At 64.8% G+C, this 20,724-nt stretch overlaps 1 protein-coding gene across 2 annotated transcripts in view; it reads left to right on the top strand.

The window, feature by feature from the left end:
- The first annotated feature begins 3,864 nt into the window (after positions 1-3,864).
- Positions 3,865-20,724, top strand: part of RASGRF1 (Ras protein specific guanine nucleotide releasing factor 1) — a 30,998-nt gene continuing 14,138 nt past the window's right edge. For both annotated transcript variants that reach the window (XM_036390026.2, XM_036390025.2), the window contains exons 1-8: positions 3,865-4,235; positions 13,069-13,175; positions 14,358-14,505; positions 17,211-17,303; positions 18,000-18,253; positions 19,077-19,156; positions 19,799-19,992; positions 20,419-20,528. In XM_036390026.2, the coding sequence (XP_036245919.1) occupies positions 3,960-4,235; positions 13,069-13,175; positions 14,358-14,505; positions 17,211-17,303; positions 18,000-18,253; positions 19,077-19,156; positions 19,799-19,992; positions 20,419-20,528 (1,262 nt within the window). In that variant the 5' untranslated portion in view covers positions 3,865-3,959. The remainder of the gene's footprint in view (positions 4,236-13,068; positions 13,176-14,357; positions 14,506-17,210; positions 17,304-17,999; positions 18,254-19,076; positions 19,157-19,798; positions 19,993-20,418; positions 20,529-20,724) is intronic.

The raw sequence follows: 20,724 nt of genomic DNA, 5'->3' as shown, positions 1-20,724 counted from the left end.
CCTGTCCCAGGGTGGCACAGGGACAGCTGGGGCCGGGGCAGGGCTGTGTCCCAGGGTGGCAGTGGGGCAGCTGGGGCCGGGGCAGGGCTGTGTCCCAGGGTGGCAGTGGGGCAGCTGGGGCCGGGGCAGGGCTGTGTCCCTGTCCCAGGGTGGCACAGGGACAGCTGGGGCCGGGGCAGGGCTGTGTCCCTGTCCCAGGGTGGCAGTGGGGCAGCTGGGGCCGGGGCAGGGCTGTGTCCCAGGGTGGCAGTGGGGCAGCTGGGGCCGGGGCAGGGCTGTGTCCCTGTCCCAGGGTGGCACAGGGACAGCTGGGGCCGGGGCAGGGCTGTGTCCCTGTCCCAGGGTGGCACAGGGACAGCTGGGGCCGGGGCAGGGCTGTGTCCCAGGGTGGCAGTGGGGCAGCTGGGGCCGGGGCAAGGCTGTGTCCCTGTCCCAGGGTGGCAGTGGGGCAGCTGGGGCTGGGGCAGGGCTGTGTCCCTGTCCCAGGGTGGCAGTGGGGCAGCTGGGGCTGGGGCAGGGCTGTGTCCCAGGGTGGCACAGGGACAGCTGAGCCCAGCTGTGATGCACAGGCCCATCAGAGAGCCCAGCCCTGGTGACGCCAGGGGACAGGCAGTCCCCGAGGGAGGGGAAGCTGCCCATCAGGCCAGGGCACTGTGGAGAGGCTCCCTGAGGCAGGCAGGGTCCCCTCAGTGCCAGGAAAGGCAGGGCTGAGCCCCTCGGGCTGCTGTGCCCCTCGCTGTCCCTGGCAGGGCCCCAGCCAGCGCTGCCCTGCCCTGCTGCAGTGTGGGGAGGCAATTCCTCCCCTCCTTCTCTCGGGAGGGGAAGCTGGCACCCCGGAGTGGTGTCAGAGCCCTCTCCACGGGCTCGGGAGCGAGTGAGAGCTGCTGGCACAAATTACCGGGCTGTCATCCCCGGTGCTGACACTCCCAGGGAACAGCTTAGCGGTTCAAGGGCTGCTGGAACAATTTGGCATCGCATGATCACAGTCCCAGAGCTCTGACGTTAGGAAATGTCAGCAGTGAGGAGATTTCTGCAGCGGGGCTGCCCCGGGGCTGGGCACGGCACAGGGTGTGGTGCTAATGATAAATTGCCCCCGTGAGCCCTTGAGCTGCTGAGGAGCCCTCGGCTGAACATCCTGGGCCCCCAGCACTGCGGGCAGCGGCACCGAGCCCGCCCAGCGCCAGGGGGACCCCGGGGACGGGAAGGGGCACCCGTGCTGCTGTGGCACTGGCGGCGCTGGTGTCGAGGCTGGCACGGGGAGGGTGCAGCTGCCAGCCCCGGCGGGTGTCCCCCACCCTGCCCTGGGGCACCAGGTTCTGTTTCAGCCGCGAGAGGAGAGCAGGCTCTGTGTGAGAGCACCGAGGGACTCGTCCTGTGCCACGCTGGGGGAGCAGGGCAGTGGATCCTGACGGACCCTGGCACGCCGTGGGTCAGCTCCTGCTCCTGAGCCTCCTCCCTGCTGCTCCAGTGGCTGCTCTGCCCCGGTGCCCACCCCACCACGGGGGGCTCAGAGGTCTCTGGGGGTGACTGTCCCCCCCCAGAGCTCCCCTGCAGCCTCCCCTGTCCAGAGCAGTGTCCCCTTGCTCTCCCGTGCCAGCTGTGCCCTCGGGTGCTGCTGCAGGACCTGCTCAGGTTGGGCATGGGACAGGAGCCCACAAGAGCCACTTCCATATTTATTTAACACCTCAGCGAGGAGCAAAGAAACCACAGCAATTGAAGCACCTGGAAACCCTGGCAATCTGCGCTGTGGGCAAACTCCCTGTCCCATGGCCTGCACACTGAGGATGGCCCTGCTGTTCCTCAGAGGTGAGGAACACTTCCCGCAGCTGCTGGGCCAGGGAGGTCACACTGCAAACCCCTCCCCTGATGGGTGACATGGCACACCTCCCTCGGTGCCAGGAATCAAACTCTCCATGCCTTGAGCCTTGGAAGCTCTCAGTGATGTCTCCATCACCCTCTGTATCTTCCAGAGGGAGTCTGAACTGAACCAGCCCCACTGGGGAGTCCAGAGGCTGGGCCTGGCACCAAGCCCAGCACAGTCCAGGGCCACCTGTCCCCAGTGCTGGAGTGCTGCTGTCCTCAGGGCAGTGGGACCCTCACCCCATGAGCACGGGGCACACTGGGGCTGTCCCTGGGCACTCTTCATGCCCAGGGACAGCCCAGCACCCTGCCCCTCCAGGCACATCCCCGTGTCTGCTCAGGGGGCTTGGCAGCTCCCTTACATACAATAATTCTACAATTTTTGTTATTATTAATGCCAGCTGCCCTGCTGTTATTTCATCCGGGACTTTGCAGGCTGCCACAAAGGGTCCCTTTCTGTTCATTGCACTGCACTGTTCATAGGTGACAGCTCTGGCACCTTCTGCTCTGTGCTGGGAGCCCCCTCTCAGCCCAGGCAGAGGCTGCAGCAGTGAAAGGGGACGTGGGACCTCTCTGATGGGGCTGGGGAATGGGAAGGGACAGCCCTGGCCATGGAGGGGAGCTGGCTGTGCTGCTGCTGGGAAAGCCCTGGAGCTGCAAATGCCCCTGCAGCTGGGCCCAGGGGCAGAAGGGGAGGATGAGGGGCTCTGGCACTGCCCTGGTGACAGCAGGCCTCGGGCCGTGTCCCCTGAGGTGCCCTGGGCATGTGTTCCAGCAGTAGCCAGGCCAAGCAGCTCCGTCCTGGCAGTGCCAGCACCCTTCCCAATTCCAGCCCGTTCCCTCCCGTTCCCATGGCAACCTGTGACCTCAGCGGGCTCCTTGGAGCTCTGCCAGCATTTTCAGCAGAAGTGAAGGCAATGGCCAGGGCTGTCCTGGCATCCCCCTGTCTGTGGGGGTCTGTCACACCTGGGGCTCCGCTCAGGGCTGGCTCTGCTGCAGGACCGAGGTGCCACATTGCAGGTGTCACCCTCGGTGCCATCAGCGCTCCAGGCTGTGCAGGGCCCTGGGGCACAGGGGCACCAGGGCACTCCCTCCCTGCACGGGCTCCAGCTGCAGCCAGTGCCAGTTCTCCATTGCCCAGGCTTCCCAGTTCTGCCCTGCTCGGCAGAGCACACAAGGCAGGATGGAGAAGAGGGATCGAGAGCGAGACAAACAGAAATAAATGGAGAAACTGCTCCCTGTGCTCTGCCCACTGGTGCCACTTCTCTCAAGGTCCTCCCCTGCCCAAGGGTCCCTTTTGGCCTGGGATCCACTTCCCCAGGGCTCCCATCTGGTCTAGGGTCCCTCCCGGCCGAGGCTTTGGCTGTTCCTGGGGTCCCACGTGCCCAGGGGTCCCCCTTGCTCTTGGGGTTCTGTGTGTCTGGAGCTGTCTCAGCTCTGGCTATGCCTGGGGGTCCCTCTTGGCCCGGGGCTCCAGCCATGGGCAGGGTTCTGTGCCGGCCTGAGGGTCCCACACGCCTGGGCTCCCTCTCAGCCCGGGGCTCCCCCTCGGCCCGGGGGTCTCTCTCAACCCGAGGGTCTCTCTCTGCCCAGGGGTCTCTCTCATCCCGGGGCTCTCTCGGTGCGGGGTTCCCTGGCGGTGCGGAGCTGACGCTGACGGTGCTGGCGGCGGCCCCGGCATCCCGCGGCCCGGGGGCGGCCCCGGCGAGCGCAGCGCGGCGCGACCACCCCCGCAGCCGGCGGCAGGGAAGGAGGCTCGGGAGAGCGGCAGCGAGGGAGGGCCGCGGCTCCGCTCGGCTCCGCTCGGCTCGGCGCGGCTCCGCTCGGCGCTGACGGTCCCCGGTGCCGCCGCCGTCACTCGCCCCGCCCGTGCGCGGTTCGGCGCGGCGGGTGCGGGACGCGGGCTCACCGGCGCAGCCGGGGCTCCGCGGCACAGCCGGGGCTCGGCGGGGCCGGGCCGCGGGATGAGCGCCCGGCGGCTCCCCGGGGACAGCGGGGGCCGCTGATGCTGCGGGGCCCGCGGGGTCTGCGGGGGCGGCGGGGGTGGCTCGGCGCGGCCCCGCCCGCGGCGGGGGCCATGTGAGCGCGGAGCCGGCAGGATGCAGAAGGGGATGCGGCTCAATGACGGGCACGTCGCCCACCTGGGGCTGCTGGCGAAGAAGGACGGGGCCCGGCGCGGATACCTGAGCAAGCGGAGCGCCGACAACACGAAATGGCACACCAAGTGGTTCGCGCTGCTCCAGAACATGCTCTTCTACTTCGAGACCGACTCCAGCTCCCGGCCCTCGGGGCTCTACCTGCTCGAGGGCTGCGTCTGCGACCGCGCGCCCTCCCCCAAGCCCCCCCTCTCGGCCAAGGACTCCCTGGAGAAGCAGGTGGGAGACACGGGGGGCCCGCGGAGGGGGAGGGAGGGTGCCCCGCGGGGTCCGGGCCCCTCACTCCCGGAGCTTCCGGCGCCCGTGACCTGCCCCACGCGTGACCGGGGTGGGGAGGTGAGGAAGAGGCCGGTCCGTGCGGGGGAGGGGAATGATCCCCGGGGCTGCAGTGCCGGAGCAGCGGGCGGGTTCATTGTGGGGGTGTCGGGCTCTGCCCGGGGCACCCCCGCTCCCCCTCCCGTCTAATTAACCGCCGGTAATTAGCGCGGGGCTGCGGGGCGCCTCCCAGCGGCCGCGCTGGGCGCTGCAGAGCCCCGCGCCCCCCGCGCGTCCCCCCCGGCCCGGCGGGTTCGGGTTCGGGGTTCGGGGTTCGGGGCAGGGGCCCCGGCGGGGCGGGGGCACGGCAGAGCTCCCGTGGCGCGGCCCCGGTGCGCGGCCCCGCTGTTCGCCGGCCCCCGTGTGCCCCCTCCGTGCCCCGTGGTGCGCGGGCAGCGCCCCCGGCCCCGCGGGGCGAGCAGCCGGCGGTGGGTGCGCGGTGCTCGGCGGGGGAGCTCAGGGCCTTGTTTTCAGGCAGATTTCACCCTGTTCCGCTCGCCACGTGTGCGGTTTGCAGCTCCATCCCCATCCCCGGCGGGGGAAAGGCAGAGTGCGGGTCCCCGAGCCCCCCGTGCTGGCGCTGGCTCCAGTGTCCTTTGGCAGCGCTGATGGCTGCGGGCGATCAGCGCGGAAACACCGAAGCCCTTGCGAGACACCGGGGACCATCCAGGTGTCCCCAGCCCCGGGGCTGCTGCGGTCCCCGCCGTGAGGAGCGCAGCCCCTGGCGGGCCCCGGGGTGGGTTTCTCCCACTAGCGCTGCCTTTCCCCACTGGGAAGGGTAACCCCGGAGCAGCAGGGCAGGGAGGCTGGCAGCCCCTGGCGTGTCTGTCTGGGGTGGTTGGCTGGAGCTGGGGTGCGCCGCAGCAGCCAGGAGAGAGAGGATGGTGCCAGGCAGGGGGAGAAGGGCCGGCTTCCACCTGCGGGGGCAAATCCCCATCCATCGTCTCCAGAGCCACCCCCGGTCTCATCAGCGGGGACAGGAGCCGGCCGGATTCGCCCTCTGACCCCCTGGCGGTGTGCGGAGCGTGGACGGGTGCCCTGCGGGTGGCACAGCGGCACCGGGGCCCCTCCGCGGGGGCAGCCGGGGCTCCCGGCACCGCCGTCCCGGCTGGGCACGTGCGGGAGGCCCCGCGGCTCGGGTCCGGCTCTGCAGGGCTTGCATAATTCCTGCCTGGCGGGCTCGGGGAGGCGCCGGGAGTGCGGCCGGAGACTGCGGGGTGGGGTACGGGGCGCCCCCGGCATCGCGGGGCACGGGGCAGCCTGGGAGGACACCAGCCCCTAATTCTGGCTTTTCTGGCACCTGGAAACCCCTGCCCAGAGAGCCGGGCATGCAGCACCACTGCTCCCTGGCACATCCCCTCCCTCCTGGCTTGGAGCGCAGGAATATTTCCTTGTGAAGAGGAAAATGCTGTGGGTTTTGCCCATCTGGGGCTCCTTTCAGCCCAGCTGAGGGGAGCAGCACCTCGGGGGCTGTGGTGCTGAGGGAGGGGGCTCTGCAGTGGCAGGGGCTCAGACTGCTGTGGTTGTCACTGCCGTCCCTTCAGAACAGACGCTGTGTGCTCCTAGTTCAGCCTCCATGAAGTTCCCCAGGCAGACTGCAATCAGCCCTCCTGCCAGGCTGGAATCGAGCTGGGAATCGAGGCTTTGGGTCCCGGCGTTTGTGCAGGAGGGGTTTCCACCCTGCAGACACCACGGGGAGGCTGTCACATCCCCTCTCCAGTTCCAAATGCACCCGGAGTCCCGGGGTGTTGGTGCTGGCTGTGAGTGAGGGGCTGCTGGCACAGGGAGCTCCTGCCACGGCAAACACGGCCCCTGGCACGCGTGGATTTGCCGTGGTTCAGTGCCCGGCCTGGAATCCTGTGGAATTCCTTGGGCCAAAGCGGAGTGCCAGCCCCAGCGCTGGATGCCCGCTGCTCTGCAAGCTAATTAACGGCCCGGGGATGAGATAAGCGGCAAATATTGGTGGTGCAGATCTGCAGGATGAGCAGGTGGCACACAGGGCTGTGCTCGGGCAGCGTCTGTGCCCCCCACAGCAGGCAAAGCCTCGGCTCAGGCTCACCTGAGAGCCGGCCGGGCCAGCAGCCTCCGGGGAAGGTGCTGAGGAAATTTCCAGCACTGCCCGTGTTCCCAATTAGCCGTGTTCCGAGGGTATTTATCTATCTGTGCATTCCAGCTCTGAGGACAGTGCTCCTTGCAGCAGAGCAGCTCCAGGTCTGGATTCCTTCCTGGCTGGAGTGCAGCCTGACAGGTTCCCAGTTCTCTGCAAAGGAGAAACTTCAAGAGATGGGGCTTTCAACCCCCTCCCTTTTAATGTACTCATGTTTTGCTTTGGGGGGATTTTTTCCCTGGAACACAGTGAATTTCAGCATTGGTATATGTGAGAATGAGGGAGCAAAGCCATGTGGAAAACTGGAACACCAACGAGGATTTGCTGCCTCTGGAAACTTTGTTCTGTTTTTCCAGAAATGAATTTTCCTTCCAGCCAGTTGGATGGGGAAGATAATTTCCTGCTGGGTGAGGTCAGGCCGTGTGCTGGGGAAGGGTCTGTGGGGTCGCGCTGGGGAGCTGTGAGCTGGCTCCAGGGCAGCAGTGCCAGCAGTGCCAGCGGTGCTGGGGAGCTGGGCTGGGAGTGAGCCCCCTTTGCCCTGCTGTGGTGCCTGGGCTGTGCCACACCCCAGGCCTGCTGCTCCCGGCCCCTGAGCTGTTGGGATGTGCCCTCATGGGTCACTCTCCCCTCCCTGGGCAGGATGTGGGTGCCCCAGTGGGGAGGGCACGGCCAAGGTGGGATCCTGGTAGAGGAGCTGAGCAGGTGCAAGGTGCAGAGCTGATCCCACCGAGCCCAGAGACACCGCAGTGTGGGGTGAGGGCTCTGCCTTGCACGGCAACTGGGCAGCAGGAATCACAGCTGGGTTTGCTCCGAGGATCCAGCCTGGAGCTGGATTTAGAGTCCCAGCATCACTGGGGCTGGACAAGCCCTCTGAGGCCATCAGCCCAACCATTCCCCTGCAGAACCCTGCTCGTGCCCCGGGTGCTGCACCCACACAGCTCTTGAGCAGTTGCAGGGATGGGGACTCCACAGTGCCCCGGGCAGCTGGGCTGGTGTCCAGAGCCGTATCCCAGTGCCCTGGGCTGTGCCTGGGCAGGAGCCCCCAGGCAGAGCCAGCGTGGTGCTGAGTCAGGCTCAGGAGCTGGGCTGTGCTCCCCAGCTGGGGCTGCTCCTGGGCTCACACTGCCCATGGATGGGATTTCCCTCCCCTCTCCAGAGCCTTTTCCAGGGGTGGGGCCACAGAGCACCGAGTTCAGCCTGTCCTGTGGCCCCCGTTCCTGGGACACTGGCACAGTCTGGAATATTTGGATGCCCTTGCAGCAGCCCTGCCAGCCCAGCAGCTCCGGCTGTCCCAGGCCCAGCCCAGGCCTGCTGGAGCCATTCCTGGCAGCGCCAGAGCCTGGGCAGTTCTCTGGGGTGCAGCGGTGGGGCCACGGGTCCCAGCCGTGCCCGTCCCTGCACGGGGGTCCCTGGGCACCCCCAGGAGGGCTCTGCAGGGCGCTCGGGGGGCCAGGCCCCGCCAGTGGAGCAGGGCTGAGCAGGTGCCCATGGGCATCCTGAGCAGGGCAGCTCCCGGGCTATTCCAGACTTCAGGATTGGTGTCCTGGGCACCGGATCCCCAGATCCCAGCTCTGGCCGCAGGTCCATGAGCATCAGCCATCGGGGGCAGTGAGAATTCTTCTACCTGAATGTCATTCCAGGCAATCTGATTTTTTGGAGACTATAAATCATAATTTGTGGACTTAAAACTGAGCTATTCCTCAGCGTGGGGATGACACTGGGTTTTTAATTAATTAGTGTATTGAGTGGTGCCATGTGGGGATTTCTGAGTGAGGGGGATGCTCATGGTGTTGGTCCCAGCCATGCCTGCATGCCTGCCTGCCAGCATCACCGGATAAAATCAGGGGCAAAATTGATTTATTTTAAATATTTTACAAATATTTCTGCGCATGACTCTGAGCCTGCTCCACAAGGGTGATGCTCACCTCCAGTATCCATTTCCAAATATCCTGACAGCCCGTAGTGAAACAAAGAGGGGAAATTGCAGCCTCTGGGATATTTTTCCTTATTGTCAGCACGGAAATGAGCTGCTGGAGCATCCAACTCTGAGGTCCTGTTTTCCCAGAGCACATGGTATGTAGGTCAGGGATGTTAAAAGCTGCCATGGCTGGCTGTGGATTTTTAGACTCATCCATCCAGAGCAGGAAAATTCTCCTCCTCTTGCCCTTTGTGTCAGCTGGAATAACCATCAGCTTCACAAGCAGGCGGATGTGGATCTGCAGGGCGGGCAGTTCCCAGGCTGCTGGGGCATCCCTGTGGGGCAAAGCCCCCTGTGATGGCACCACAAAGCCGGGACAGGGTGGCAGTCACTGCTGTGGTGTTGCTGGGGTGCCTCTCTCGTGGTCCCCCCACGCTCACACGTGCAGTGACCATTGTGGGGGTGCTGGGAGAGCGCTCACCCCCAGCCACAGCCACCCAAGGGGTCAGGTGGGTTGTTCAGGCTGCAAAATGCCCTTCTGTAAATTCTAAAAAATTCTGTGAGAGGCTGATTTTCTGCTTTGGAAATAACGTGTCGCTTTAAAGCTTATTTGAGTTTATTTCCGAGCCTTTCTGCACATCAGGGGCCCCGGGAAACGCCACCCCCCTGCAGCAGGGAGGGCCTGTGGGGAGCCAGGTGATGGTCACAGGGCTGGGGTGGCCCCAGGGAGCCGGTGACTGTCACCCAGCAGGGTCACAGGGCTGGGGGTGCCCTCGGAGGTGCTCTCATCTTTCCCTTGGTGACCTGGAACGCTCCCGCGCCATTATTTGGGACAGAATTGCTGTGAATTGCTGTGAAATCCGCGAGGTCCGGGTAGCTGGGCATGCCCCAGGGCGGCTCCAGGGGCTGTGTGTCCAGCAGTGCCAGACGGACACACGGCCCAGAGCCCGGGGGCTGTGCGGGCACCATGGAAACGGGCAGGACGGAAAACCCCACAAGGAGGGATCCTCCAGGAGCCAAATCTGCTCATTCTGGAGAGCAGAGCGAGGGGTTGGGATGAGGGGGGTCCGGCCCTGGGGCTGGGGTTGTTGGGGTGAGAAGTGAACAAAAAGCGGGTGCAAGGAGAAGCCCAGTGACGCTGTGGGCAGCTCTGCCCTGCCCCGGGCAGCACAGACTGCCCCAGGGACGCTGGGCTGGGGCCGGGGGCAGCTGGGGCTCACACGGCGACTCCCAGTGCAGTGGCTGGTCCTGTGCTGGTTCCGTCCGTGGTTCTGGTTCCATCCGTGGGTCTCGTTCCATCCGTGGGTCTCGTTCCATCCGTGGGTCTGGCCCTGCCCGTGGGTCTGGCCCTGTCCATTGGTCTGGTTCCATCCGTGCGTCTGGCCCCGTCCGTGGGTCTGGTTCCATCCGTGGGTCTGGCCCCGTCCGTGGGTCTGGCCCTGTCCGTGGGTCTGGCCCCGTCCGTGGGTCTGGTTCCATCCGTGGGTCTGGTTCCATCCGTGGGTCTGGCCCCGTCCGTGGGTCGGGCCCTGTCCGTGGTTCTGAAGCTCAGGAGGCAGCGAGTGCCGGGAAGCGCTCCCGGGCTGTTGGTGCCGTGTGTCACTGCGATGGCAGGGAGGGATCATCTTTTAGGCGGAGATAAAAGGTGGTGGGAGTTTTATTATTCAAATATAAAATAACTTCCTCCTTCCCAGCACGCTGCACTTCCTGGGAATTGTGTGGGGATAAACGGGAGCAGCACATGGAGGGGGTGTGTGCCTGCAGGAGCCGGGCTGGGGACAGAGCAGCCCTGGCCACAGCCCTGCCCTGGGGGCTCCCAGCTCCCATGGGCCCTGCCCTGGGGGCTCCCAGCTCCCATGGGCCCTGCCCTGGGGGCTCCCAGCTCCCATGGGCCCTGCCCTGGGGGCTCCCAGCTCCCATGGGCCCTGCCCTGGGGGCTCCCAGCTCCCATGGGCCCTGCTGCAGCAGCTGGGACCTGCCTCTGGCAGAGCCCTCCGAGCTGGATCCCAGTGCCAGCTGCTGGTGTGTGGGAGTGGGTGAAGGGGGCAGAGGCAGTGGGGCAGGTGGGCACCTGCTCCAGGTGCCTGCCCCAGTTCCTGGGCTCTGCACCCCTTGTTTCACCTGGGACAGGCCCTGAGGCTTTCCCAGGGTGCTGGGGAGGTGAGGGTGCTCCAGCCCAGGCTGTGCTGTGGATGCAGGGGTCTCAGGGGGTGCCCTCTCCCACCGCAGCACAGAGGGCACCGTGCCATCCCCACGGCACCCTGGGGTGTCCGACAAGGACAGCCCAGGGCTCGCTATCTCCTGCCAGGCAGGGACCAGTCTAGGGGCTCCTGGAAGTGTCTCCCCGTGTTTCCAGTCCCAGGGGGCTCAGTCCCGCTCAGCTGTTGGTGCTCGGTCCTGGAGAGGGAATGGGCACGCTGGGCTCTTGTTCCTGCACCTCCCGGGGCACCAGGGCCTCGAAGGGGCTCCCCCATTCCTCCTGGTGTTTAGGGGGGCATTTCCAGCCTTGCCAACCTGATGAGCTCCTCTTGATGCAGTTGCGAGGGAAGGGATGTCAGGTGGGTGTAAAGCTGGGGCACAGAACACCCCCATAGGGATCTCAGGGTTTTGGTGAGTTTTCCCTCGGAGCTGCCTCTTTGCCAGTAAAAGCCTTTGGGAGTGGGAGGGAGGGAAAGGGGGTGGGATGCAAAGGCTGGGGAGCTGCCGCAGCCCCAGAGGCGTCCTGCAGGCAGCCCCGGACCTCTGGGCACCTGAGCAAGGCAGTGGAAGGGGTGGGCAATGGATGGTGGTGTCTGACCCTGGGGTGGGCAATGGACGGTGGTGTCTGACCCTGGGGTGGGCAATGGACGGTGGTGTCTGACCCTGGGGTGGGCAATGGACGGTGGTGTCTGACACTGGGGTGGGTGATGGATGATGGTGTTTGACATTGGGGAAGGCTCTCTAAGGAGAAAGCTGGCCCACAGGATCAGCAGTAAAGGATCCTGCACTTGGAGGATCCATGGCAGAAGTGAGGGAGCTGCATTCCCCAGGGCCCTGCAGCTGCTGCCCAAAGGTGAAAGCTGTTTCTGGAGGAGGGCCCTGCTGTGCCCATGGGCAGCGTGGGCTCCTGGCCCCCTCTCCTCCTCTGCTGGACCTGGAGGGGCTGGGTGAGCTCCGAGGGTGCCCCCTGAGCCCAGAGGGGCTTGGTGAGCTCTGAGGGTGCCCCCTGAGCCCAGAGGGTCTGGGTGAGCTCTGAGGGTGCCCCCTGAGCCCAGAGGGGCTGGGTGAGCTCTGAGGGTGCCCCCTGAGCCCAGAGGGGCTGGGTGAGCTCCGAGGGTGCCCCCTGAGCCCAGAGGGGCTGGGTGAGCTCTGAGGGTGCCCCCAAGCCCTGAGCCCTGGGTGGGCACGGGCTGGGGCTCTGTCTGTGCCCTGTCTCCCCATCATCCTGCTGTGCTGTCTGGGGGTCCTTGTCCCCAGCACCCCTGGGCCTGCCGGGGACAGGAGGGGAAGAGCGTTGTGGAGCCCATGGGTGTTTTCATGGCACACACAGGGGCTGCCCAGGCTGTGCTCCTCGGGTTTGAGGCAGGTTTTACCTGTGAATTCAGGTCCCCGGCGAAGCCCAGCAGAGGAGCAGATGATGTCAGGATGAGCCCGTTCCAGTGGGTTTGGTTTAGCCCAGTTATTCCGGGCAGTATCTGGCACTGCAGCGTGGTACCTGTTTCCTTGGAGACTGCAGGGAAGCAGAGCAGCGGCACAAACCCGGCGGCGGCGGCACCGCACACAATCAGCACAAACACGGGAAATGTCAAGGGAGGCTAAAAATAGCCCCGCACCGCGGCCACCCCCCGGGCCCGGGGAGGGGACACGGGGACCCGGCTGTGCCCGCCGCCACCTCCGGGCGGGCTCCGAGGGGCCACACGGGCCGCGCTGCAGGCAGGAGGGAGCTCGGCCAAGGGAGCCCTGGGCATGGAAAATCCCTCTAAGGCCATCATGAACTGCGGGCAGGGATGCAGGCGCAGCTCAGCATCCTTGCTCCTGTGCCCGCTCCCCAGGTGAGGGTGGCTCCAGGCGGGTCCGTGCATTCAGGACTGCAGTGCCCCGGCCTTGGGTGGGTTTGGTGGATTTTCCTGGAGCTGGGGCTTTGCCCAGCAGGATTTCCCCTCCAATCTCCCTCGCCAGTGGCATGGCTGTGCTGAGGGCACATCGTGGCCGGGCTCCTGGTGTTCCCAAAGCTGCATCTTTGGGATAAAGATTTCATCTTTGGGATAAGAAAAACATCAAAGCTGTTTATTTTCAATGATGCAGCCTGGGGTGGGTCAGGAAGTCAGGTGGGTGAGGAAACGCTTTCTGCCAGCCCTGTGCGGGGTGTGACCATGTCCCCTGTGTGGGGTGTGACCGTGTCCCCTGTGTGGTGTGTGACTGACACTGTGACCCCTGCGTGGGGTGTGACTGTGTCCCCTGTATGGGGTGTGGCCCCTGTGCAGGGTATGACTATGACCCCAATGCAGGGTGTGACTGTGCCCCCTGTGTGGGGTGTGACTGTGCCCCCTGTGTGGGGTGTGACTGTGCCCCCTGTGTGGGGTGTGACCCCTGTGCAGAGTATGACTGTGACCCCAACGCAGGGTGTGACCATGTCCCTTGTGCAGGGTGTGACTGTGCCCCCTGTGTGCGGTGTCGCTGTGCCCATGACCCCTGTGCAGACTGTCACCGTGCCTCCTGTGCTCTCCCCACAGCACTACTTCACGGTTAACTTCAACCATGAGAACCAGAAGACCCTGGAGCTGAGGACCGAGGATGCCAAGGACTGCGACGAGTGGGTGGCAGCCATAGCTCACGCCAGGTGTGCCCTGTGGGTGGGGGCCAGGGTGACGCCGTGCTGAGGGTGGCTGGGGATCAGGGTGAGCTGGACACTGCCAGCAGGGAGAGCAGGACACCTCTGCGCCCCTGCTGCTGAGGGGGGGCTGTGATCAGTTGTTGTAGCCTGTCCCCATGCCAGTCCCATGGCACCAGCCCCCCTGGCAGGCTGGCACTGCCTGTCCCAGCCTGCAGCCAGAGGGACTCACCCTCAGGCTGAGAGCCAGAGGGGAAGGGACGGCAAACCTGGTGAGGATAGGGATTGTCCAGGCTCCTGTCTGTGCCCTGGCAGCGCTGGCACAGCCCAGCTGCCACAGAGAGCAGCCAGGAGCCAGCACAGTGCAGGTGCCTCTGGGGAAGGAGGTGAGGTGTGGGAGCAGGTGGGAGCTGTGTGCAGGGAATGGGAGAAACTCCATCCCCTGCCAGGAGCAAACAAACACCAGCCCCTGCAGCCCCTGCCCGGAGCAGGGAATGGACAAACAAACACCAGCCCCTGCAGCCCCTGCCCGGAGCAGGGAATGGACAAACAAACACCAGCCCCTGCAGCCCCTGCCCGGAGCAGGGAACGGGAGAAAGAAACACCATTATCTGCAGCCCCTGGCAGGAGCAGGGAATGGACAAACAAACACCAGCCCCTGCAGCCCCTGCCCGGAGCAGGGAATGGACAAACACCCTCCCCTGCAGCCCCTGGCAGGAGCAGGGAATGGACAAACACCAGCCCCTGCAGCCCCTGGCAGGAGCAGGGAATGGGAGAAAGAAACACCATTATCTGCAGCCCCTGCCCGGAGCAGGGAATGGACAAACACCATTATCTGCAGCCCCTGCCAGGAGCAGGGCCTGGTAGGAGCTTGTGCCACACGTGTCCTTCTAAAACTCCTGGAACGTGGCAGGTCACAGAGGTTTGGCCACGGCTGTTTGGGGGTCCTTTTTGACTCCTGTGGTTTCATTAACGTTTGTCCTTTCTGTTTGCCCCTTGCGGGAGCCCGTGCCCTGCCCGCGGGGCCCTTTGGGAGCAGCAGCACTCCCAGCTGCAGGAGCTGCCCCCAGGCTTGCTGCCCTGCCGGGCTGTGAGCAGGGAGGAGCAGGGAGGAGCCCGAGCCCCATCCCGGGGCTGGGGCCCGCAGGGCAGGCTCCGGGGCAGGGATGCTCACGGCCGTGTCTGCTGCAGCTACAGGAACCTGGCGACGGAGCACGAGGCGCTGATGCAGAAGTACCTCCATCTCCTGCAGATCGTGGAGACCGAGAAGACTGTTGCCAAGCAACTCCGGCAGCAGATCGAGGACGGGGAGATCGAGATCGAGCGCCTCAAGGCCGAGGTGAAGCGCCCGCGGCTGCACTGACGCTCGGGGTGACCGTGGGGGACGGGTGCCATCCCCGCCTGGGCAGGGTGTCACTGCGGGGGCTTCTGCTTCTTTTAGCGACACAGGGCCAGGGCAGCACTTCCCTTGGGGATTCTCCTGGCAGGAGGGGCTGTGGCTGTGCCCCCAGCACTGAGCCTGTGGGGGCTCGGGAGGAGCCCCGGAAGCTGCTGGAACACGGAAGGGTTCACTCCACTCCAGCCAGGAGCACTGGGGAGCCAGGGCTTGCCTCTGGTGGGAGAGGGAAGCAGTGACTGTGTCCCAGAAGGCCAGGGCTTGGAAGGGATCCCCCAGGCCCTGTCCCACCCTGCCCTCTCCATGTCCCCTCTGGAGCCACCCAGCAGCTCCAGGTCCCTCTGCTGCCGGGGTCCCGGAGCTGGGGCAGCGCTGCACTGGGGCTCACCCGAGCGGGGCACAGGGCACCGGGTGCTCCCGGATCCTGGGGATCGCTGTGCTCCCTGTGCTCCCTGCAGAGGGCACCGGGTGCTCCCGGATCCCGGGGATGGCTGTGATCCCTGCAGAGGGCACCGGGTGCCTCTGGATCCCGGGGATCGCTGTGCTCCCTGCACAGGGCACCGGGTGCTCCCGGATCCCGGGGATCGCTGTGATCCCTACAGAGGGCACCGGGTGCTCCTGATCCCTGCAGAGGGCACCGGGTGCCTCTGGATCCCAGGGATCGCTGTGCTCCCTGCAGAGGGCACCGGGTGCCTCTGGATCCCGGGGATGGCTGTGATCCCTGTGCTCCCTGCAGAGGGCACCGGGTGCTCCCTGGGATCGCTGTGCTCCCTGCAGAGGGCACCGGGTGCCTCTGAATCCCGGGGATCGCTGTGCTCCCTGCACAGGGCACCGGGTGCTCCTGATCCCTGCAGAGGGCACCGGGTGCCTCTGGATCCCGGGGATGGCTCTGCTCCCTGCAGAGGGCACCGGGTGCTCCCTGGGATCGCTGTGCTCCCTGTGCTCCCTGTGCTCCCTGATGTGCCCCTGAGCTGCTGCTCCTGCGGGGTCAGCCCCGGGAGCCCCTGCCTGTCCCGGCGGCGATTCCCTCCCTGGGGCTCGGGGTGGGAAGGGTGACACGAGGCTGGGTCCGGCAGACAGCAGCGAGGTGCTCAGGTGACTCAGCAGGCGGGGCCGAGGGAGGGACACGCGTGTCCCCGGGGCACCTGGAGGAGGAGGAGGAGGCTCAGGAGATGCCTGGCAGCGGGGGGATGCTCCTGGCAATGGGTGCCCCCTGTTTCCTGGCCATCCCGTGCTGCCTGCAGCACTGGGCCCCCTCACTGCCCGGGCTCTGCCCACGGTGGGTGCTGGCCCTGCTGCCCCGGGCGGGCAGTGGGGACAGCGAGTGTGGGGTACCCTGTGCTGCTGCCAGGCTCTCCTCGTGCCTGGCACGGCTTCGGGCAGTGGCTGTGGGGTGGGGGCAGCCAGGAGTGAGCTGGCAGGGCTGGGACCTTGACCCCAAATCTCTCAGAACCCCAACATCGCCCCAGAAGGGGCGTCTGAGGAGGCAGCGGGGGTGGTTTTACCTGTCCCCATGGTGGGCTTTTCCTTACATTTTGAATTTTTGGGTTCAAATGTGTAGATCAATAACAATCCCTGACCATGTGCTGGGGCGTGCAACAAGCTCTAAAATCACCTCTAACATCTGATCCATATAATGAAATGGGGTGAAACAGATGTGTAGAAGCTGGATCAGTGACCATGAGCCTGTGGCCACCAGCTCTGGTGTGTTCCTGCTTTTTCCACCAGTCCAAACTCCATCTTTTTTCCTCCTTTCTGTCCAAAATGGGACAGCTTCCCCCTCCCCACCCCCCCAGGAAAGTCCTCTTTCCAAGTTGTTTCTTTCAAATTCTAAATCCAAATCCAGATCACATTTTCCCAATTTCCCACGTTCTGGATGGCACATGTGCTGTTTCTTGCCTTTTCCTGTCACTTTCCAAGTGGTTTTGGCCGTGGGGGCCGGGACAGGCGATGAGCAGAGGAGGGAGAGAAAGCACAGGGAGAAACAGTGAAACCCAAGGCGGGAGCTGATGGCTCTGATCCCACGCGGGAGGGAGCGCCTGGGGGCTGCTCCCCGCCTGCACATCTTGGGGTCCAAATGCTCAGGATTTTTCTGCCATTTTCTCCCCGAGCTGTGTTTACTGAGTTGCTGTGAAGGCTTTTTTGGGAAGCAGGGATGGGGTTTGGACTGGGCACCCATGAGGATTTCCAGGTGCAGGTCCTGATGGGGTTCAGAGGTACTGAGGAGTCAGTGACAGCTTGAGCAGCCCTGACAGCTCTGCCACCTTTCTTCACCTGCTTCATCCACTGATTGGTTCCCCACCCATGGAGGGAATGAAAAACTGTGTGGATGTGGCACTCAGGGACAATGGTGGGTTAGTGGCAGTGTTGTGATCGGGTGGGCTTGATGATCTCAGAGGGCTTTTCCAGCCTGAAACACTCTGTGGCTCTGTGATGGCCATTAGGACAGACCCAGCACAAGGTGTGCCTGTGTCTGTCATTAACCCAGAGGCTCACGCTGGCACGGGGGCAGCCCGGGATGCCCTCGGGTCCTGGGATGTGCTCAGCCCCTGGGATACCCTGGGATGCCCCCAGCCCCTGGGATACCCTGGGATGCCCCCAGCCCCAGGCAGTGCGGGGCCCCTGCTCACTCACCCCTGTGCCCACAGATTGCGTCCCTGCTCAAGGACCATGAGCGCATCCAGGCCAGCCAGAGCAGCGCGCCCAGCGACGATGACAGTGACATCAAGAAGATCAAGAAGGTGGGTGGTGGTGAGGGCTGGCACTGGGGGCCAGCAGGCACAGACGTGCTCCCTGGGGGCTGAAGGAGGTGTCTGAGCCAGTGCTTCTGTCAGCAGGGTTTTAGGAGGAAAGTGTGTTCTGCCCAGGCGGGAGCCCATCTGTTGGCAGGGCACTCCCAGCATTGCTGGGAGCACAGGCTTCCCAGCCAGTGCTGGCTCCTGCACCTCCAACCCCTCTGACTTCTGTTCCCATGGCTGTCACAGCTTTTATTGTGGCTGGGGAAAAGCCATCGCCCTGGCAGCATTCCCCCAGGGAGCAACAGCCCGGCCCTGGGCACCCCCTGTCCTGCGGCGGGAGCCTGGGCACAGAGCAGGACGTGCTGCAGGTGCCCGGCTACACCAGGGAGGGATCTGAAACCTCATCTCCTTCCACCCCCTGTCATGGGCTGGCACACCTCCCACTGTCCCAGGCTGCTCCAGGCCCCATCCAACCTTCCCCTGACGACTTCAGGGATGGGGCAGCCACGGCTGCTGTGGGCAGCCTGTGCTAGGAGTTTGGATGAGCCCTTGGATCCCCAGCCTGGAGGGTTCAGAGCAGCTCCAGGAAGAGGCAGCAGCGCACACACCTGGGTACAGAGCCAGGCACCTCACCGTGTTGAGTGAGGGTCCCTGCCTGGCCCCCAGCCCCGTCCCTGACCCCCAGCCCTGCTCCCCCAGGTGCAGAGCTTCCTGCGGGGCTGGCTGTGCCGCAGGAAGTGGAAGACCATCATCCAGGACTACATCAGGTCCCCCCATGCCGACAGCATGCGCAAGAGGAACCAGGTGGTGTTCAGCATGCTGGAGGCCGAGGCCGAGTACGTCCAGCAGCTCCACATCCTGGTCAACAACTTCCTGCGGCCGCTGCGCATGGCCGCCAGCTCCAAGAAGCCGCCCATCACCCACGACGACGTCAGCAGCATTTTCCTCAACAGGTGAGCTCTGTCCTGGGCCCTGGCAGCTCCGTGGGGTCCCGGCAGCTCTGCAGACCCGCTGCCCTCCGTGGCGCTGGGAGTGTGCAGCTCCATCATTCCCTGGCACTGGGAGTGTGCAGCTCCATCATTCCCTGGTGCTGGGAGTGTGCAGCTGCACCATTCCCTGGCACTGGGAGTCTGCAGCTGCATCATTCCCTGGTGCTGGGAGTCTGCAGCTGCACCATTCCCTGGCACTGGGAGCGTGCAGCTCCATCATTTCCTGGCGCTGGGAGTCTGCAGCTGCATCATTCCCTGGTGCTGGGAGTGTGCAGCTCCATCATTCCCTGGCACTGGGAGTGTGCAGCTCCATCATTTCCTGGCACTGGGAGTCTGCAGCTGCATCATTCCCTGGTGCTGGGAGTGTGCAGCTGCATCATTCCCTGGTGCTGGGAGTGTGCATCTCCATCATTCCCTGGCGCTGGGAGTGTGCAGCTCCATCATTCCCTGGCGCTGGGAGTGTGCAGCTCCATCATTTCCTGGCGCTGGGAGTCTGCAGCTGCATCATTCCCTGGTGCTGGGAGTGTGCAGCTCCATCATTCCCTGGCGCTGGGAGTGTGCAGCTGCACCATTCCCTGGTGCTGGGAGTCTGCAGCTGCACCATTCCCTGGTGCTGGGAGTCTGCAGCTCCATCATTCCCCCCTGTGCCTCCAGGCACCCTCTGCACTGCCTCGAGCAGCTGCCCCCAGCAGCAAAAGGGGGAATTTGTCTAATTCCTCCTTATTTACCTCTCGTTCATCTGTTCTGTTCTTGGTTTGGCTTAGTCCTCTCTTGGTTCCTCTTCCAGTGAAACAATCATGTTTTTGCACCAAATTTTCTACCAAGGCCTGAAGGCACGGATCTCCAGCTGGCCCACGCTGGTGCTGGGTGAGTGCTGCTGCCCCCTCCTCCTGCTGCTGCTGCTGCTGCTGCTGCTCCTTCTGCAGCTCCACAGGCATTTGCCAACCAGCAGCAAAACACACTGCACACCATGTCCTGGCTTGGTCACGTCAGTAAAACCCCAGAGTGACCAAATTCTGGCATTCCTGGTTCTGCTGGGAGGTGGGGCTGGACCATGCACAGGGGGGCTGATGCTGGAGAGCATCACTGTGTCCCATCAGCCCCTCCTGAGCTCAGCAGAGCTGGGGGGCACAAGGAGCAGGATGGGCTGCTCTGGACACAGGGGCAGAGCTGGGGGCACGAGGAGCAGGATGGGCTGTGCTGGGGCTCAGGGGCTGTGCTGGGGCTCAGGGGCTGCTCTGGGCTCAGGGGCAGAGCTGGGGGCACGAGGAGCAGGATGGGCTGTGCTGGGGCTCAGGGGCAGAGCTGGGGGCACGAGGAGCAGGATGGGCTGTGCTGGGGCTCAGGGGCAGAGCTGGGGGCACAAGGAGCAGGATGGGCTGTGCTGGGGCTCAGGGCAGAGGTGGGGGCACGAGGAGCAGGACACCCCAGGGCTGCTCTGGGCTCAGGCCTGTGCTGGGTCCCAGGAGGGGCTGGAGCAGCCCACCCACGCCCCTGCTCTGCCTGCAGCCGACCTGTTTGACATCCTGCTGCCCATGCTGAACATCTACCAGGAGTTTGTGCGCAACCACCAGTACAGCCTGCAGATCCTGGCGCACTGCAAGCAGAACCGCGACTTCGACAAGCTGCTCAAGCACTACGAGGCCAAGCCTGACTGCGAGGAGAGGACCCTGGAGACCTTCCTCACCTACCCCATGTTCCAGGTGAGCCCTGCAGCCAGGGCTGGCCCCGGGGGGCTCGGGGAGGTGGGAGGGGCAGTGCACACCCCATGCCCACAGCTGGCAGTGGATGGTGGTGGGCAGAGCCTGGGGCAGGGTGGCCTGGGCTGCACCCTGGTGGTCCCACACAGCTCCTGGGCCTGCTTGGGCCATCTCTGGGGGGGGACTCTGAGTGCTGCTGGCTCCCCAGTTGTCCCACACCTCTGGGACTGGGACAGGGACCAGCAGGGTCCCGGGCACAGCCCCACGTTGTGCCCCCTCTTCATTCAGCTTTGGCACAAGGAGCTTTGGACTGCTCAGGCCAGGGTGTCCCTGGCCAGGGTGTCCCCAGGCACAGCAGGAGCAGCCCAGGGTGGGCCCCTGCTGTCCCCTGCGCCCCCGCTGACCTCGGCTCTCTCCCTCGTGCTGCAGATCCCCAGGTACATCCTGACCCTGCACGAGCTGCTGGCCCACACGCCCCACGAGCACGTGGAGAGGAACAGCCTGGATTATGCCAAGTCCAAGCTGGAAGAGCTGTCCAGGTGAGAGCTGCTGATCCATCCCTGGGCTGTGGGACGGCCCCTGGGTGCCCCTGGCCAGGGGCAGTGTTTCCCAGGGCTTCTGGATGATGAAATGAGGGCTTTGCAGGACTGGGATGGCTCCGAGTGTCTGGTTCTGCCCTCTGTTCAGGGCTGGTGGGGCTGCCCTGTGGGAAGGCACCAAGGGCCTCCAAGATCT

The sequence above is a fragment of the Molothrus ater genome, chromosome 13 (assembly GCF_012460135.2).
Source record: "Molothrus ater isolate BHLD 08-10-18 breed brown headed cowbird chromosome 13, BPBGC_Mater_1.1, whole genome shotgun sequence".
NCBI lineage: Eukaryota > Metazoa > Chordata > Aves > Passeriformes > Icteridae > Molothrus > Molothrus ater.
This window is presented reverse-complemented; position numbering and strand designations above follow the sequence as displayed.